Source organism: Oreochromis aureus, linkage group 5 (assembly GCF_013358895.1).
Source record: "Oreochromis aureus strain Israel breed Guangdong linkage group 5, ZZ_aureus, whole genome shotgun sequence".
Classification (NCBI taxonomy): Eukaryota; Metazoa; Chordata; class Actinopteri; order Cichliformes; family Cichlidae; genus Oreochromis; species Oreochromis aureus.
Window position 1 is genome coordinate 3,034,300 of NC_052946.1, and position 19,869 is coordinate 3,054,168.

The 19,869-nt window shown below is 40.7% G+C and overlaps 1 protein-coding gene across 1 annotated transcript; it reads left to right on the top strand.

Moving 5' to 3' along the window:
* The first annotated feature begins 631 nt into the window (after positions 1 to 631).
* LOC116316751 (serine/threonine-protein kinase 35-like) lies at positions 632 to 16,588 on the top strand. Its single transcript, XM_031735373.2, has 3 exons — positions 632 to 1,712; positions 4,986 to 5,727; positions 14,362 to 16,588. The coding sequence occupies exons 1-2, from the start codon at positions 1,205 to 1,207 to the stop codon at positions 5,702 to 5,704; spliced, it is 1,227 nt and encodes a 408-aa protein (XP_031591233.1). The 5' UTR covers positions 632 to 1,204; the 3' UTR covers positions 5,705 to 5,727; positions 14,362 to 16,588.
* Positions 16,589 to 19,869: the final 3,281 nt, after the last annotated feature.

A 19,869-nucleotide genomic window follows, 5' to 3' on the forward strand; every position in this document is an offset into this window, starting at 1 on the left:
AACTCCGGTGCTCCTGTGTTGTTTCTTGCACAAAGGAGCAGACACTGGTCCTACTGGTGGGTTAAGAACCTCCTACAGCCCTGTCCAGCTCCCCTAGAGTAACTTCCCATCTCCTGGAATCCTCTCCATGCTCCTTACACTGTGCTGGACACACAGCTAACCTGTTGACAATGAAACACATTGATGTACCATCCTGGAGGAGTTGGACTACCTCTGCAGCCTCTGTAGCATCCAGGTATCACCTCATGCTACCAGTAGTGACATTGACCATATTCAAATACAAAACTATGAAAAAACAGCTGGAAAAGATGAGAAAATTGTCAGTGGCTTCCACCGTTCCTCTGATGTGGGTTTCTTATCCTTGCCATCTAGTGCACCTGTTGGTAATTTCATTAACAACAAAGCAGCTGAAACTGGTTAACAACCTCCTCTAATACTTCTGCTACAAAGCTTAATTGACTTGATGCTATACTCAGATTAACAATGTAGTATATATGCATATTGAAACGCTTCGAGCAAAGAATCCATTTCAGTACAAGCCATTTCAATGTTTCGTAAAGTTTCATTTGCCCCGTACTACAGTGCAATTTCAAGACAGCTGTGATCAACTCTCCCACCCACTTTTCCTTGAGGGTGACATTTTTATCCAGGTCATGGAAGGGGATGGAAGTATGCCTTCAGTGAGGGATACGCCCACGAAACTACCTATTGAAATCATGCGGGAGGATTAGAAGCCAAGCAAATTTAAACAATCAATGTAAATGTTAAACAGATGTTTAAACAGAAATTAAAATTTCTATTAATATTAGCAAATTAAATATTTACTACATGCATAATTCATAATTTAATACAATTTAAGTATTTGCATGGCCAGTCACTTTTTGCCACGTTGACTGTGACATTAAGTTTTGAAGCTACAACACCAATAGTAAAATTCTCACGGAAGCAGCGGGAAAAAAGGAAGTGTGTATTTTTGTGGAGCGCGAGGGACAGACTGTTATGTAACGCAGGCCTTACGTTTTATTGTGAAGGCCTTTGCCGGAAATGCTTAGTTTTTCTCACTGTCGTTTCTTCCTGTTTGTGTTTCGTGCGATATCGTCCCCTTGGCCACATTGCTGCGAAAGTTTCCTGTGTTCTCTGTAGAAAGGTGACGAGACACACGGGCGCTGTTGCCGGAAAAAATGTGACCGTTTTTGTTGAAAGGATGAGCGATTGTCGCGCGGATACCGTCGGTGGGGATAACTGGCGGAGACGTACCAGGAGTGCGCGAGCGTGCAGCAGACAAACCACCGAAGCGCGAGTTGACGAGTCCAGCGTGCTTCGGTGTCTGAACGTGGGAAACACGGAAGAGGACCATGACATGGAGGAGGACACCAGCCTCTTCAAGCAGGACGGCCTGGAGCAGAAGATCATGGCGCCCCGCTATAGTCTGCTGCGGGAGGTGGGAAGGGGAACGTACGGCGTGGTGTACGAAGCTCTGGCCCGGAGGTCGGGTGCTAAAGTTGCTGTAAAGAAACTGCGGTGCGACGCGCCGGAAAACGTGGAGCTCGCCCTGCAGGAGTTCTGGGCGCTAGCAAGTCTAGAAAAAAGGCATCAAAATGTTGTTCATCTAGAGGAGTGTGTGCTGCAGAGGAACGGTATGGCACAGAAAATGAGTCATGGTAACAAACTGTCCAAGCAGTACCTGCGCCTGGTGGAGACGTCATTAAAAGGTGGGGGTCGCTCTCGCTTAGCCCTACAGCTTTACCTGTTTGAGCTGAGTAACTTGAGCTGAGATTAGATAAATTGGGTAAAAGCTGTGTTCACAATTAGTGCCGAAGTAAAATGGCATCCAATAGGTATTAGATAGTTGTGTTGTGTAGAAATATGTTTTGCTTTTAGGTTAATGTAACCAAAATAAGAGGATTATTCAGTGTACTTTTGACTTTACATTTTAAGGACGGGGTACTGCGTCAGATTTAGATACGGATTTGCTGCTTGTGCCACGGTTTTGTCTTATTTTGCTTCAATTACTAATCATTGGCGTTCATTAGTTATCAGTTTCAGTTCTGGCTTGGTCACAATTTGGATCACTGGTGACCTGATTTTTACCCAGAGGAGGCTGTTTAATCTTGCTGGTTTTACTTTTTGTAATTCGTGCCTTGTGCTGGCCTGTAGCCAGCTTTTAATGATCCATAATAAGGCTCTTATGCTTGTAAAGGTTAATTTGAAGGGCTAGCTTTGTCATTATAGCACAGTTGTTTTTGTCGCCATGACACAGACTCGCTGGGGGATGGGTAGATTTTGACACACTAAAATGGAGTCTGTTGCGTTGCTTGTGTTAGAGGTAATTTTCACATTCCACTCACAATCCCGGCACTTAAGACAAGTTTATACTTACAGTTTTTGCTTTATTGGTTTAGCCTGTCTCGGTGGCATCACCTCCCTGGCGATGCTTTCTTTAAACGCTCAGTGACAATGTTATCTTAGGACAGAGTAGTTTATCTCAGGCCCACCAGTCATTGATTGGTAGGTTTTCTCAGTAGAAGTGGCTTTGGATATAAAATCCACCTCATCTGTGTTCTTCTTTCATAAGGGGGGGCAGATATGTCTCACCATTTACTTGTGTAACACGAAATATAATACATGACAAAGCATTACGAAACTGGATAAGTACAAAAAACCCATCAAAGACGATTGCCTCAAGAAGATCAAAGAAGATGTGGGCAGTTTGGATTAAAAACTCTGTGTTATGTCTTTACAAAGTATTTATAAAATTTTACTTTTGTTTTTCTACAAGAAAACATAAGCTATAGACTGGTTGTTCAACACCTTTTTGACACTAATTCTTAGTGACATAACATATCTCCACAGTGTACTGGTAACACATTTGCTTGGTAAGTGAAAGGTTTAATTTCAGGCACAGACACAAATCCCCTTTGGGGTTGCGTCAGGAAGGACAGCAGGCATAAACTCTGGCAAATCAAACTACGTGACAAGGGAAGCAGCTAAAAGTAGGTTTTCCTTAAGACATGTGTTCACATTGCAGGCGAAAGCGCATCAAATCCGACATTTTTGACCTTGTGTGACCCATATCTGATCATGGTATGACAGTGTGAACGGCACAAATCCGATATTTTCAAATCTGACCTGGGTCACTTTAGTATGTGGTACTGAATCCGATACATATCTGATGTTTTAGAAAGCGACTGCTGTTTGAACGGTTATGTCGCATTAAATCCGTCTTTTACGTCACTGACACAAGACAGACGCCAATTATCAGCGCCGGAGAAGACATCGTGAACACTTTTATTTGTACTGTATAATCTGCAGATTCTGACAGAAATCTGCAACTATCCTTTGAAGCACCGCTCCTCTCTAAAACAGCAATAAGGATCATTATTAGGCCATATGTAAATAACAAAATAACTTTATAACTTAAAGCAAAATTGGGAAACGTAAAGTCCGAATAATACTGTTTGGTCTGGGTCTAAACAGAGCGCGTTGTGTGTGACGCCTTCTTTTGCCCATGCGGGCCCCTTTGAGGGTTCACACTAGAGCGCGTTTGCTGTCACATTTTATTTGTAGTGTGAACAAGCAGACAAAAAAAATCGGATTTGATCAAAAAATCGGAATTGAGCAGTGTGAATGTAGCCATAGACTCGGTGTAGGACCAATAATACACAACCGCTAAAAAAAAAAAAGAAAAAAAAAGAGTACAAATAATGTAGCAATTTGTCAGTACAGCATACCCTGTTTATCATACATCTGGACACTTACGAGGACCATAACTTACAAAATGAGCATCATGTTAACTTTAAAATGTCTTGAAACTGGGATTGGGATCATATACAGTCAGGACTGAGACAAAAAAATCAGCCCTGGCATGTTTGGTCCAGGTGGCCACCATGATCGGTCTAACCAGCGCAGGTGGTCCAGTTAAATGTGCACATTTGTACAGTTCTTCAAAGCAAAGTTACATTTTATCTATTGTCAGTGAGTCAAGGTTCATTTGAATCCTTGAATCTCTCACTTCCTAATTATGTGCCTCCGTAATTGTTAGACCTTACTTTTTGTCTTTCTAACTCTTGCTGGGACTGCTGTCTAACCTCTCCACAGCAACTGCTAGCAATAGCAGCCTCCTGTATTTGTGAGGCCTTGTTACTAGTTGTTGCAGGTGCTACTGTTGATGGTGCAGCAGCCCCAACATGTCAGTAAATCTGACACATTTTGCTGCATCTATTTCTGCAATCCAGTGTCAATAATGAAAATGAATGAATGGGCTGCTGTCAGTGCTGTAGCCTGTATAATTATATTGACAAAGGAAAATAAAAATATATTTTTTGACCCTTCAGCCGACCAGAAAATTACCCAGTATACTAGCTTACCAGTCCAGCCCTGTATATAGACCTTTTGTAGATTGTGTACAGTGTGTAAAATATGACTGCTAGATATCAGTAGATTACATTTTCAGCCAACTGCAATCTCTAATCAAAAATGTAATCAAACTGTTTGTCAGAGGGAAACTGAGTTTTAGCACAATGTCGTGAATAAATAAGGATGTTTATGCACATACTGTGTTAGAGCCCTGATTTCAATTTAGGAGATGAGTTTTGAGGTGAAGTGGAGGAAAGCTGTGGAGGTGGAGGGGCAAAATGAGAGGGAGGTAAGGAAAATCATGTTAAATGGTCATATATAATTTGAATGGGGCTGCAATGATTCATCGAGTGACTGGAGTATTTCTCATCCGATTACTTGAGTAATTGATGGAATACTCATTAAATTACTCGATGACTATAACGTGTACATCTGTAGAACTGCAAGTCTTTTTGCACATCGAGATGCCTGCTGGCCATTAAAATGAATGCATGTCTAAGGCACTTTGTCATACCACATAGACATCACTTTGATAAACTGTGTCATTCTACATTTGTCTCTTTTTTTTTTTTTTTTTTTTTATCATTTCTGTTTTTACTGTCTGTCTGATAAGTGTCTCGTTGTTACAGGTGAGAGAGTGCTTAGCCCCCCAGAGGAGCCTTGTTACCTGTGGTTCGTCATGGAGTTCTGCGAAGGAGGAGACCTCAACCAGTTCATCTTATCTCGGCGACCCAACCCACGAACAAACAGCAGCTTTATGCTCCAACTAACAAGTGCTGTTGCTTTCCTGCACGAAAACAGTATTGTTCATCGAGATCTCAAACCTGACAACATCCTAATTTCAGAGAAATCAGGGACTCCAGTTCTGAAGGTGGCAGACTTTGGCTTGAGTAAAGTTTGCGCTGGTTTAGGAAACACCAGTGAGGGAAAAGACTGTGAAGACAAGAACAAAAACGTCAACCTCAACAAGTTTTGGTTGTCGTCTGCTTGTGGCTCAGACTTCTATATGGCTCCTGAGGTGTGGGAGGGCCACTACACAGCCAAGGCTGACATATTTGCCCTGGGCATCATCATGTGGGCCATGCTGGAGAGAATTACTTTTATTGATTCTGAGTCTAAGCGGGAGCTATTGGGTACCTATGTGCGACAGGGAGGTGACATTATGCCTGTTGGTGAGGCACTTCTAGAAAATCCAAAGATGGTACTGAGCATCCCACAGAAACGCAGGTCATGTATGTCAGATGGAGTGAAAAAGCTGCTTCAGGACATGCTCGCTGTCAACCCTCAGGACCGACCGGATGCTTTTGAGCTGCAAGCCAGAATGGACCAAGTTATGTGTACTACATGACCCTCAGCCATACTGTTCTACAGGTACATGTCTCATTTTAATCACCCTCCAGCATTCTGTTTTGCTGACGGTTATTCTGCCTTTTGTTTGTCTGCTAGTACTGTTTGTATTGGTCTTCAGGTTTAGCTGACAGCATCCCTTTTCCAGATTTGCTCCCTCTGCTGAGTCAAAGTGAATTGAAAAGAAAAAGATCAAAACTCATTGTACATTACTGCTATCTGAACTGTTCAGCCTGCTCTGTAATGTACTAGTATCATATGAAGTAACTTCAGATCACCCTTTAGACTGAGATAGTTTGAGGAATTTCTCTAAATCATTGCCAATGCTATACAATACTACTTCATATGAAATCAAGATATTATTGTGGTTTGACATCAAATATGCTTAGTGTTGACTACACAGGTTTTTATTTGATGTTGAGGACCAAGAAAATAGAAAACTAGCAAAGGAACCAGCTGCCAGGGGAAAGTACAAGATAGGAAGGCCTTGGGCTACCTAATTATTTCTTAAACTTATTACTAAATATTATTTAGTCAATATTACTACTGAATTTTTTTTTTTTATTCACCAAGTACCTTCTGACAAAAAAGTGGGAAATATCATCAGCCGATCTCCAGTAAGTCTCTTATCCTGTAAATGAATAGAACCTTCCAGTCTTGAACTGCAGCTCACCCCAGTGGTAATTGCTCAGCACATGAACCAGTCTTCCACCTGCTGCAGCTTCTGTAAAGCCGGGCATACACTGTGTGATTTTTGGCCCATTTTGAGACTATTTTTCACCTGTGTGTCGTGCATCGTGTAGTATACATGGGGTAATAAGGTGATTAACACCTCATGACCAGCTCCCGATCAGCAATCGTATGGTCACAAGAAAATCAAACCTGTTTGAAATCCTGGTCATGAAGCTGATTTAACGCAACCTCTCACGTTGCACATGCACAAACAGAAATAGAAGTGAAAAAGACGGAGCAGCATGGCAGTGCAGTGTGGGATCTGGACACAGATTGTCGTCTCCCCACTTCCGGGTTCTTCTTACATTTCCGGAAACAAGAACACCACGTGTTGTGTATGGACGCACACTGTGAGCACTCAGGTCACATCAGCACATCGGGCATATAGTGTGAGAACATGCATCATGAGCTACAAACTTCTAACCCCTGTGATTCAGTCATACAGTTTGAGCAGGAGCTGAATAACGCGACTGAAAAAATCGCATAGTGTATGCACAGCTTAAGAGTGACCCTCCAGCTCACTGTGGATCTCCAGAGCAGAACAAGAGCTGCAGTCCACAAAGGTGAAGACTGAGAGCTTTCATTCTATAGAATGATATGATTTTGGTGAAGTAGCTGAATGATATAAAACACCAGTGCAACAGCAACCTAGCCAGCTAGCCAACATAGAGTAAAAACCATAGGCAGCAGAAAAAATAAACATAGACTGTTCAGTATGACTCCAAATGAACAACTGATCGCATAAACGCCCACAAACTCTTGACATCTGGTGGCCTTCAGGTTGGCATTTCCAGCTTGGTCTATGGTAAAAATAGAGTAGCATCAAAGGTAGCTAGTTAGCACTTTTCAGTTGACTGAGGTGGATCATCCACTAGTAAACTCATGGTGTCAATAATAAGTTGCCATATGTATTCAGGAAAACGGTCCAAGTAAAGTGTGTTTGGGGAAGCCGTGCGTTGCATATCAGGTCAGTAAACTATGGAGACAAATTTGCCTCAAAAAGGTTGCAAATACGTACGATATTATCTACAAGGGTAAACTGAGCTTTACAAATGTTCGGTGATTTATGTGTAACGCTTAAGGACTAACGCACGTGCTTCAATCCACACACAGATATGAAGCAATCTGACCACATGTAAAACTGTTTTACTAATGCATACATCCAAACCTGAATTAACACTGATCATGTACGCAAAATTAATGAAGTTCAACTCATGAATCTGATCATTTCCTTGATGTATGCATTTGTAAAAGAGTTTTACATGTTGTCAGATTGGTTCATATTTGTGTGTGGATTCCATACTTTACTGGCCTAATATACAGTGCACTGTTTCCCTTCTCAAGGATTGCTCTGTCTCCAGCCTTGGTGGGGCTGTTCTCATATTCTTCCCTTGCCACTAAGAGTACACCTTGGATGGTTCAGTGGAGAACGGCTGGTTTATTCTCCTGGCTTCTGTTCCTATATCTCTTTGCTTTGCAGTTTTCAAAGACTCCAGTATGGACAGTTTGCTGTTCTTCTTAGGCATCCCTTTCTTCATCACACTTCTACAGCACCAATAGTTGGCTACAATAGCGGTTTTTGATACGGGCGACACGGGCGGTTGCCCGGGGCGGCATCGTGGTGAGGGGCGGCATCACGGGCATCGGCAAAAAAAATTTTAAAAAACCATTGCTCATACTCATGCTGCATACGTCATGCCAGCGCATACTGGGGATGGCATAGGCACCGATCGGTTCTCTAGCGCCCATTTGCTGGGAGTAAGGGCGCCCTCCGTTTGCGAGGTGCGCCTGCTGCTTGCGACACAGGGAGGAGAGGGCGGGGCGGCGGGGAATTCTCTGGCTGGCTGGAGCAGCATCTAATAACCAACTCGCAAAATAAAACAAAATAAAAACAAAACAACAAACACGAAAACACCAGACATTATGATACAGACTTATAATTTGCACTGTGCGCCTGCTCGCTGCTGAAGTCAAAGTAAACTTTATTGGCATCTCCGCTACATACAGTCCAGTATATAGAGAGACGAGACGACGAGGCTCCAGTTACAGCAGTGCAAGTAAACAAACAATAAATATAAGAAGAGTAAGACAATAAATATACACTTTAGGACTCGGGGTAAAGGGATCAATAACAATTTAAATGTATATTTTATAGTTTGATGATTTATAGTCTCACACACAACCCGTCGAAAGGGGAGGGGGGCTGCTTCCAAATAGAGCACATTTCATTCATAATGTTGTAAATCCAAGCCCATTATGTATTCATGATTTGAATCCTGGGTTGGGCGAAATCCCAGAAATAAACCCTAGACAAAGCGAATCTGTGAACCAAGGTGTAGGTCTATTAGGTTATGTTGTGGTGATTCTCGGGTTGGGGGATGGGTGTTCATACTGGAGTGCAACATTAAAACCAATGGAAGATGGACAAGAAAGGTTCAAAGCCATCAGGTGCTCAGTTTAGAAAAAAAGGAGGAGGAGAAACGAGCAAAAGATACAGGTAAGCAGATGTGTCATTGGATAATGGCAGGTCATCCTGAAACAATCACAATACTTTATTAATCCCAGGCGCCAGAGGGAGTGTTTGCCCAGGGCGCCAAACAGGCTAGGACCGCCACTGGTTGGCTACCTTCCCCACGTGCTGCCTTGAGCTTATCTACCGGTAGTCTCCTCCTCCATGTAGGGTACTACTGCTTTTGGCTGTTCATCTTGTAGCCAAGCACCTCAAGGACCACTGCTGTATTTCTTTTAATATTGGCTCTGCCCTGCTTTCAAATTAAAGAGAAAATTGGATCGTCTTCTGAGAAACATCTTTGAATCGTCTATTGCTGCCTACCTGTGCTTTAATAACAATCTATATTATTCATATGAGAATTCTCATTTCTGTTCCAATCTGTATTCTGGTTCCTGTACGTTATTTGCCTCAAATTACATTTCAGGTGTGAGCTAATGGGACCTATTATACAGAATTAATTTATTTGTAATAGTGGGCAGAGCATTTGTTTGTGTAGTGCCTACATACTTTATTTAGTGACTGGACTCTGGATATTTGTTCTCACATGTATAAATGCCTGTGTGCGTTGTGGTGGTGCTAACCAAGACCACTGGTTGAGTAACCAAAGCCCCAGTTACCCTTTGACCTCTGAGCCACAGATGGCTGGTTATAAAGAGAGCATACATTCCCTTATTGAACATGGTCAGTGCACATGATGGGTGAGCGTCGTATGCCTTGACTGTGTGACTGTACAACACACTATGCTTGTGTTTGCCATTGCATAATGTGACACTGGGGGGTGGGGGCACTACAAATCCAGCTGACCTCCGGTCTCTTGCTCTGCTTTCTTCCTCTAAGTGTTGTGAGGACTCCCACCACCCCCGCATTCATTGTTTCAGCCATCCCCCACTCAGCTCCCTGCACGTTTTCCATGCTGAGCACGACTGTCATGAGTTCAAATGGGTTGACTCGTTTACAGTTTAATAATTAATATTCATACAAGTAAAGTCACGAGAACAGATTTTTTTTTTTTTTTTTTTTTCTGCAGTGCAAAATTTTGCATCATAGCACAGGACAAACATCAGAGAATGCGTATATGCTTGTTTTTCTTCATTTCAGTCACCACATGCTCCTTTCAAGGCTAACACACATACTGATTCACTAGAATCAAACACGCAGATACACATGCACAAAAACACATGAATACACACCAAATCTCCAACATCCAGAAGACACAATACTGTCAGTTATTTTGCCTCCTACTGATGTAAAAACAACAAGAAGAAAGAAAGGAAGGGTAAAGGCTGCCAGTATTTTTGCATTTTTATGTGCATAATGGTGTCCTTGTTCTTCAGCAAGGAAGGAGGGACAAGAAGACTTGTAGAGGTATGCTGACCCAATAGGTCTGGAAGAATTGCAGCCTCAGCATGTACTGAGGTACGAGAGAGAGAGATGGTATTGGTTCTGCTGACATCCTAGTTAACTCTCTTTGGCTTAGCTACAGTTCACAATGACCTAAAAATCATCAAATATTCATGTAAAGGTAAGCTCTCCATCACATCATCCTCCAAAAGGTAGTCCTGTGTGATGAGCGTTTTCAGTATACAATAAACCTGTTCTGAATAATATAGTATGTTGCAGTGATGTGGCAAAGGGGGGGACCACAAGAGTCTGTCAGATTCTCATGTTGCATAAAGCGACAAGTCAGCACTCACTATCAATGCGTATTCAGATTGCAGGATGAAGCTCTAAATCCCTGTTAAAGCTATCTAAGTCACTTACGTAACAGTACAAGTGGAAATGCATGACTGCATAACTGGGTGCAGTCTGCAGGGAAAGGCATAATGGTTGAGGTCACATTTAACAAAGGGCTTGTTTGTGCTGCAGAATTCAGCAGTGTTTTTGGATCCTCTCAGCTGTACCATGAACACATCTGTGCAGTCTGCCATGCTGCCAGATATTTTTAATGTGTGAGTATGACCGGGGATGCAAGGTTTTTGTGAGCCGATCACATAAACCCGGTTTTCACAGATTCCTTTATGTGACCACTATAATGTTACATTGTCGTCTCTGACAGCTATTTAGGGTTGGTCTGGCTGTGATGGATTCTTTTATGATATACCCCTCAGATCTGCTAAGTGAAACATTTGTTTTGTCTTGACTCTGGAGTCAGCTTACTCACTGTTCTTGTAGATTACAGTACTGATATTCACTCATTTGACATCCTGCTGACTTTGCCCTTGAAGATATTTCTGTGTAATTCAGTTTACATTCTGTGTCCATCTGCTGAAAGCAAATGTGTGAAATTGCTTAGTGTGTGTGCAGTCTGAAGTGGGCATTGCTGTAATAAATTTGGGAGCTATTTGCTGCAACAGGTACTGACTGAGCACATCTCTGCTGCTCTTTTCACATACTCAATTCAATTCAATAAAACTTTATTGATCCTGAAGGTTGACCCCGAAGGAAATTAGGCTAAGGCTTCCGACCTTTGCCAGCGCCATCTTACCCTTCTGACCATACATACATTACACAAACATCACATGGGGAAGACAGGTCAGAGAGATATAACAATGGAAAATGCACAACATGAGCTCCAGACTGTTGTGCATCCAGACTGAGCTCCAACAGGGAGATCAGTTTGAGAACAGAAAAAAACACCTCTGCACATAGCACATGGAAAAAAAAAAAAAAAACTCTTAATACACCAAAGAAACACATGACAAGCAACAGAGGTGGGTAAAGGGTGAGAGACAGCCAATGTAGACAGTACATCCGGGCCTGCAGCATAAGCGCTGGTCTCCTTGATCCACCGTCAGCAGTGCACATAGATCAGCCTTGTAGAATGGATGTCACTGAGGTCTGTCCATCTGTCTCTGTGCCATACATGTTTTTCTGAATCTGAACAACACCTGGCACCGATCTGAAATACTCTAGGGGACAAGGAAAACACTTTTTAAATGTGTTAGTATTTTTAATGGCAGATGTGCCGCTACCAAGCAGAAATGTGTCAGGAGAGAAGCGGTGTGCAATTTGGTCTTTTAATTCCAAAAATAAGAGAGTACCCCCTGATGGCCACAGCTCACTTTGAGTTCTTCAGTAGCCACACTTACAGGGAGTGCAGAATTATTAGGCAAGTTGTATTTTTGAGGAATAATTTTATTATTGAACAACAACCATGTTCTCAATGAACCCAAAAAACTCATTAACATCAAAGCTGAATGTTTTTGGAAGTAATTTTTAGTTTGTTTTTAGTTTTAGCTATTTTAGGGGGATATCTGTGTGTGCAGGTGACTATTACTGTGCATAATTATTAGGCAACTTAACAAAAACAAATATATACCCATTTCAATTATTTATTTTACCAGTGAAACCAATATAACATCTCCACATTCACAAATATACATTTCTGACATTCAAAAACAAAACAAAAACAAATCAGCGACCAATATAGCCACCTTTCTTTGCAAGGACACTCAAAAGCCTGCCATCCATGGATTCTGTCAGTGTTTTGATCTGTTCACCATCAACATTAGTGTGCAGCAGCAACCACAGCCTCCCAGACACTGTTCAGAGAGGTGTACTGTTTTCCCTCCTTGTAAATCTCACATTTGATGATGGACCACAGGTTCTCAATGGGGTTCAGATCAGGTGAACAAGGAGGCCATGTCATTAGTTTTTCTTCTTTTATACCCTTTCTTGCCAGCCACGCTGTGGAGTACTTGGACGCGTGTGATGGAGCATTGTCCTGCATGAAAATCATGTTTTCTTGAAGGATGCAGACTTCTTCCTGTACCACTGCTTGAAGAAGGTGTCTTCCAGAAACTGGCAGTAGGACTGGGAGTTGAGCTTGACTCCATCCTCAACCCGAAAAGGCCCCACAAGCTCATCTTTGATGATACCAGCCCAAACCAGTACTCCACCTCCACCTTGCTGGCGTCTGAGTGGGACTGGAGCTCTCTGCCCTTTACCAATCCAGCCACGGGCCCATCCATCTGGCCCATCAAGACTCACTCTCATTTCATCAGTCCATAAAACCTTAGAAAAATCAGTCTTGAGATATTTCTTGGCCCAGTCTTGACGTTTCAGCTTGTGTGTCTTGTTCAGTGGTGGTCGTCTTTCAGCCTTTCTTACCTTGGCCATGTCTCTGAGTATTGCACACCTTGTGCTTTTGGGCACTCCAGTGATGCTGCAGCTCTGAAATATGGCCAAACTGGTGGCAAGTGGCATCTTGGCAGCTGCACGCTTGACTTTCCTCAGTTCATGGGCAGTTATTTTGCGCCTTGGTTTTTCCACACGCTTCTTGCGACCCTGTTGACTATTTTGAATGAAACGCTTGATTGTTCGATGATCACGCTTCAGAAGCTTTGCAATTTTAAGACTGCTGCATCCCTCTGCAAGATATCTCACTATTTTTGACTTTTCTGAGCCTGTCAAGTCCTTCTTTTGACCCATTTTGCCAAAGGAAAGGAAGTTGCCTAATAATTATGCACACCTGATATAGGGTGTTGATGTCATTAGACCACACCCCTTCTCATTACAGAGATGCACATCACCTAATATGCTTAATTGGTAGTAGGCTTTCGAGCCTATACAGCTTGGAGTAAGACAACATGCATGAAGAGGATGATGTGGACAAAATACTCATTTGCCTAATAATTCTGCACTCCCTGTAGTAATGATCTACAGCAGTTTGCGTGTTCTATAATTTATAACACATCAAATGTATGCAGCCTTTTTGGCTCTACAACCCTTAGTGCTTGTAATGTTTGGTACAAATTGGTTTCTGGATTGTGCATTCTGTATCACTGTCTGCCATGTTACTATTTTTGGGGGGGGGGGCAAGTTATCAGCTAAGATTGACACGCTTGGTTAGAATATTTGAAGTCACAAATGTGTGTTAGACAGATGTCACAAGGCCTTGAGTGAGGTCAGCTGCCCGTTGCCTCTGGTTGGTCGATCCCAACAACAGTCGCCTGGGATTTGGCGCTGTATAAATAAAATAGAATAGAATAGAATTGGTTCTTTGGGACTCTCGTCCTTCTGCTGGGTTGGACACACAGTTGTCGCCAAAATGTGTGGTCTCAGGTACTCTTTTGGGCTGTGGATGGCCCGATCTCCTGGATCTATCTCTGTCTGCCTTTGGCTCCTAGGGATTGTTATTGCAACTAGCCACCCTTGTAATCAAGTACATTTTGTAATTTCTCTCTCTCTCACACACTCAAGGAACTTGTGATGTTTGGCACAACGGTTCATTCAGATCATAATTCTGATGGCAAAATGTGCCAGACATTACAAGTCATTTTTTTTTCTTTTTAAAATTTCAAACTTTATAGCAAATGAATTTATCCTCTGCCAGGCTGTAGTTGTAATATAGGTTTTGTGCCTCTGTCTGCTGGTTCACTGGTCTGACTCTTATTTCTCCTGCTTCTTTGCAGATGTGTGTTGCTGTCCAAAGCTGGTGCATCTGCCTTCATTCAACCTGAAGACTGTGAAGATAAAGAAGTAAAGAGCAGTTTCTCCTGTAATGTAGATGGTGAAATGGGATCGTAATTCTTTTGCTTGTTAGATTGAATTCATTTGCCAGTGCTACTGATAAATGATTTGTTTCGTCTTTATGATGGGAATAGATGGAACGTATAAAAGAGATGCAGCAACATTTTTCATTTCACACTTGACTTGAGATGGTGACACTTTGGTCGCCAACCTGGAACTCTGAAGATATTTAATGAAAACACTGTGATGTAAGATAAAAACTGCTGCTGGAAAATTTTCACTTGATCCGGTGGAGCGTCTGTGTGAATTTTTGTTTTGGGGTTTTTTTTTTTCTTTTTGTCTAAAAAGTGACAGCTTTCTGATATTAGGACATGATAGAAAAGAGTGTCAGCTGCTTTTTTTACTTTTGGGTTTAAATTCTAGAATTAAGTAATAATAGCTGGCAAACCCTGTTAGCCACTGTAATAATTCCAGATGTTTTAAGCCTGAATTTGTGTTGTGGTCCCGTTTGCTGTCTGTCCAAGCTGCTTGTAGGCTGTCTTGCAGGCCAAGGTCTCAGTCCAAGCTAGTCCTTTCAAAATTAACTAATCATTTAATCTACAATGTGCTTGTCCATCACAATCCACGACAATCAGATCTACTCAACTGAAGGTAAAAGGGTGTGTCTTCACATTTGGGAAGTGGGACCTATTCATTACACTCCACCACCTCCTGGTCACTACTGCATGCTTTCTTACTGCAGATGGCACCACCCACCTATACAACATTTTGGCTTCTTTTTTGAATATCTCTCATTGAAGTTGAACTTTAGTGACACATCACCGCTCCATGTGTCATACCTTTAAATTCAAATTTGCACCAGCTGCTTCACCATCTTTGATTTTGCACGCAACTACATGATCCAGGGTATATGGGCCTTGATAATTTAGCTTCTTCAGTATTTAAGGGTAATTATAGAAAAGGGAACCATGAATGTAATTTTACCCAAATAAGTTTTCCATTAATTTCAAATGAGATGGTGACTCAGCAGGGTTTTTTTTCTGTTCTTGGAGCTTTTGGCATGCAAAGTCACATTTTTACTGGAAACTGCAGTTGTGCTGTTTGAGCAAAGAAGCAAAGCTGCTGATGTCTTTCAAATTTTAGGCACAGTTTAGTTGTGCCTGGTATCAAAAGTATCAAATGTTTGAATGATTGCATTTGTAAGCAGTGGGAGATGTTAGTGCAGTGAACCACAGCTCAATATTTTGGATTCAGTTGGCTGCAGAGTTGTACTGAGCTGACTAAAAGTTGTCTTTGTGCTACCTCGTGTTTCCCCTTTTCATTGAGCCATTCCTCACATTCCTCTGGGTAGATTTCATTTTTGCTTCCACTCATCAATGTTTGTTCTAATTTTCCTTGATGGCATGTTCAAAAACATTTGCATTACAAGAACATCACATAGGTTTTGAAAAATCTGCTGCTGCCTTGTTTCTTTGTTTTTCCTTTTGTTCAGTGTGTTTAAAAATTAAAAATAAAAAAACCCTTGTTAACACTGACACAGATGATTAAATTTCTTTAGCCCCGGATAGGTCATGAAGCTCTTAAAACAAATGGTAATTTCCTGACCTTCTGTGATGAACATACCTCAGCTCAACTCTTTTGTTTTATTGTTTTTTTTAAATGTTTTATTGATAAACTGGAGATGAGTTAATGGAAGAGGGAAACTTGAAATGACTGTTTTGTTGTTGTTGTTGTTGTTGTTGGTTTTTTAAATCGAGACTTCTGATCTATTGTTTGAATCAAACGACTCTTCTTAAAATATTAGACAAAGTTCAAATATTCCCCTCCATATACATTCTGCTCCCGCTTTGTGCTTTCTTTTGCTGTTCAGGTTATGGAACTATTACGCCTGTCTAAACTTCAGTGACTGATGAGTCATTTGTTTTCTATGCAATCCAGCCCTGGCTAATTTTGTTGTAGCCCTTTGCTTCACATCTCTACAAACAGTTAAACTCTGGACCTCATTGTGTTCAAGTGGCTGACCCTTTGCAGCAGTCTTTCGTTCTGCCTTTGACTGCTAAAGCCATTTGAGTAAATGGAAATATGTTTGTGGGGTTTTTTGTGTTTTGTTTTGTTTTTATTGCCAACTACATATAGGAACTGTTTTAATAAAGGTTGGAAATGCCTTTATTCTGTGTGACTTCTTAACATTGACATGACAGCGACTGGAGTGTGTAAGATGAAGTTTTTGAAGACGAATATTAGGATTAAGAGTCAAGTTTATTGTCATTACACATCTATAAATACAGGATAACAAAATACAGTTAAGTATACAGATGTTTATATTGCTATACAGAGACCAAATATACAGATGAACTACAGACAAATGTAGTATTGTATACATATGTACAGATGATCTGTATAGCAAACAGATGTGCTACATATATACAGATGCACCGAGTGCTATGAATATAGCTTTCACTACTTAAGCAGTAGCAGCTCTGAACAGACTATAATACTGAATAGTGTACGCACTATAACAGAGACTATTCTATGTCAGTGTCCTAAACTATAGCAGTATCCAGTGTGAGCATATGGTGGATGCTGAGAATGAATGCCAGTCATGATCTTGGTCATCGGGAGGGATAGGGAGGAGGAGGAGTATTGGAGGGTTGAGTAAGTGTGGATGAGAAGGTTCAGCGAGGGACTGAGTTCAGTACGATGACAGCTGTGTGGAAGAAGCTGTTCCTAAACCTGCTGGTTTTACTCTGAAGGGTCCTGTAGCGACATCTGGAGGGGAGGAGCTGGAAGAGTTTATTGGCAGGATGAGAGGAGTCCCTGAGAATGATGTATGCCCGGTGTAGACATCTCTTCTTGTGGACATCCTGAATGGCAGGAAGTGGAGTCCCTGTGATGCGTTGGGCGGTTTTCACAGTTCCCATACCAGACCATGACACAGTTGTTCAGGATGCTCTCTATTGCACAGCGGTAGAAGTTACCCAGTATGTCAGCAGACAGGTGGTTCTTCTTCAGTGTCCTCAAGAAAAAGAGGCGCTGATGGGCCTCCTTGACCAGGCTCTCCTGAAGTCCACAATGAGCTCCTTGGTTTTGCTGGTATTCAGGAGCAGATTACTGTCAGCACACCACACAGTCAGACTCATCGTTGTCACTGATGAAACCAATCATCATGGTGTCATCTGCAAACTTGATGATGCATTTGGATCCATACCTAGGTCTGCAGTCATGGGTGAAAATGGAGTAGAGGAAATCTAGAAACACAACCATAAACTATATAACAGATGATGAACATGCAAAGTGCTAACTTATCAATTTACTTCCGTCCATCGTCCATCCATAAACTGTCTTCTGTATATTTTAAAGTTAATAGGAATTCTAAAAGTCTTCCAGAGCAGCAAGTCACGAAATGGTAGGTAGGTAGAATAGGTCTTGAAAAGACAAATATGCACATATTGAGCTACAGTTTCAACCAGCAAGAAGTGCTGAGAAAGAATATACATTGGGGGAAACTAAAATCATAAGTTTGCCAATTTAAAAAGAAATGAACAGTCTTTAAGTGTTATTGTAGTTTAATTTTAATGAATTGAGAGACCGAAAATCCAGAAAAAATAATTTGCATTAAAGTTATCCGAAGTTCTGTGGTAAGATGAAACCAAAACTGTGCTGGACCTGCTGTGTTTGGAGGAGTAGAGATGCTGACTATGACCCAAAGAACACCATCCCCACAGGCAAGCACAAAGGTAGGAACACTATGCTGTTATGCTAAGGACAGAAGACAATGTCACTGCATTGAGGCACCAATGGACAGGGCCATGTACAGTAAAATCTTGAATGAGGATCTCCCACCCTCAGGAAGCAATGGACTGTGGACAGCATGACAATGAACCAAAACATACTGACAACGCAACAAAGTAGTGACTAAAGAAGAAGCACATTAAGGTCATAGCTTGTGTCCAGACCTCAGCCCAATTCCTTTTTTGTAAATGGTGGACCTAAATTAGCAAATTTAATTAGAAAAAATGACGACTCAGAATATGAGGAAGTCTGGAAAGGAGAAAGTAGAGTTGTTAATTCTATATTCTTAGCTGATATTACCATAAAAGAAATAGTAGCAATTGTAGAAAACTTTAAAAATACAAAATCTACTGACTGTGATGGTATAGACATGGTTATAATTAAAAAGACTTTAGACTGTATAAGTATTCCTCTTTGCTATATTTTTAATCTCTCGTTACAATCAGGAGTATTTCCTGATCGAATGAAAGTGGCAAAAATGATACCCTTATATAAATCAGGTGATAAGCATAGTTTTAATAACTATAGGCCAGTGTCTCTTTTGTCACAGTTTTCAAAAGTGCTTGAAAAACTTTTTGCGCAAAGACTTGATAGTTTTATTGAAAAAAATCAACTAATAAATGAAAATCAATTTGGATTTCGTAAAAATAGATCAACGGCATTAGCATTGTTGACTTTCATTGACGATATTTCATTTGCAACCCATAATAATAAATACACAGTTGAGGTATTCGTTGATTTAAAAAAAGCTTTTGACACGTTACAATATTCTATTTTGATTTCTAAATTGTATAATTATGGTGTGAGAGGAGTGGCATTGAATTGGTTAAGGAGTTATTTAGAAAATAGGTCACAATATGTACATTATCTCGGCAATACCTCTGAAAGATTGAAGATTGTATGTGGCGTTCCTCAAGGTTCTATTTTGGGACCTAAACTTTTTAATTTATATATTAATGATATCTGTGACGTATCAAAAAGCTTAAATTCTATTTTATTTGCAGATGACACAAATTTTTATTGCTCAGGAGAGAATTTGAAAGATTTGGTTGAAATTATGACTTCTGAGATGTTAAGATTAAAAATATGGTTTGATGTAAATAAATTATCTTTGAATCTGACAAAAACGAAATTCATGATATTTGGCAATCGTGTAAAGGAGGAAGAAGTCATTATGTCCATTAATGGAGAATTGATTGAAAGAGTTACTCAATTTTGCTTTTTGGGTGTAATAGTAGATGAAAATTTGACGTGGAAATCACATATTGAGTATATTAGAAAGAAGATGGTTAAAAACATTTATATTTTGGAAAATGTAAGAGATTTATTAGACTACAAAACAATGCGCATTTTATATTTTTCATTGTTTTTCTCATACTTTAGTTACTGTGTGGAAGTTTGGGGAAACACATGAGAATACTATAAAGCCTCTAAACTTATTACAGAAGAAAGTTATACGAATGATTCATAACGTTAAATATAGAGAACATACAAATAAATTATTTATAAAATCGAAATTATTAAAATTAGGAGATTTAGTGAAATTACGGACACTATTAATTATGTTTAAGGCTAAAAATAATATTTTGCCTTTTAAGTTACAAAGATTATTTTTAATGTGTTCGGGGGGAGAAGACAGCAGAAGGAAATTTTATTTT

Bases quoted from the DNA above. Each gene is read 5' to 3' on its own strand.
- LOC116316751 (XM_031735373.2), top strand. From the start codon at position 1,205: ATGAGCGATTGTCGCGCGGATACCGTCGGTGGGGATAACTGGCGGAGA. The intron at 1,713-4,985 runs GTGGGGGTCGCT...TCGTTGTTACAG, and splicing joins GGTGGAGACGTCATTAAAAG to GTGAGAGAGTGCTTAGCCCC.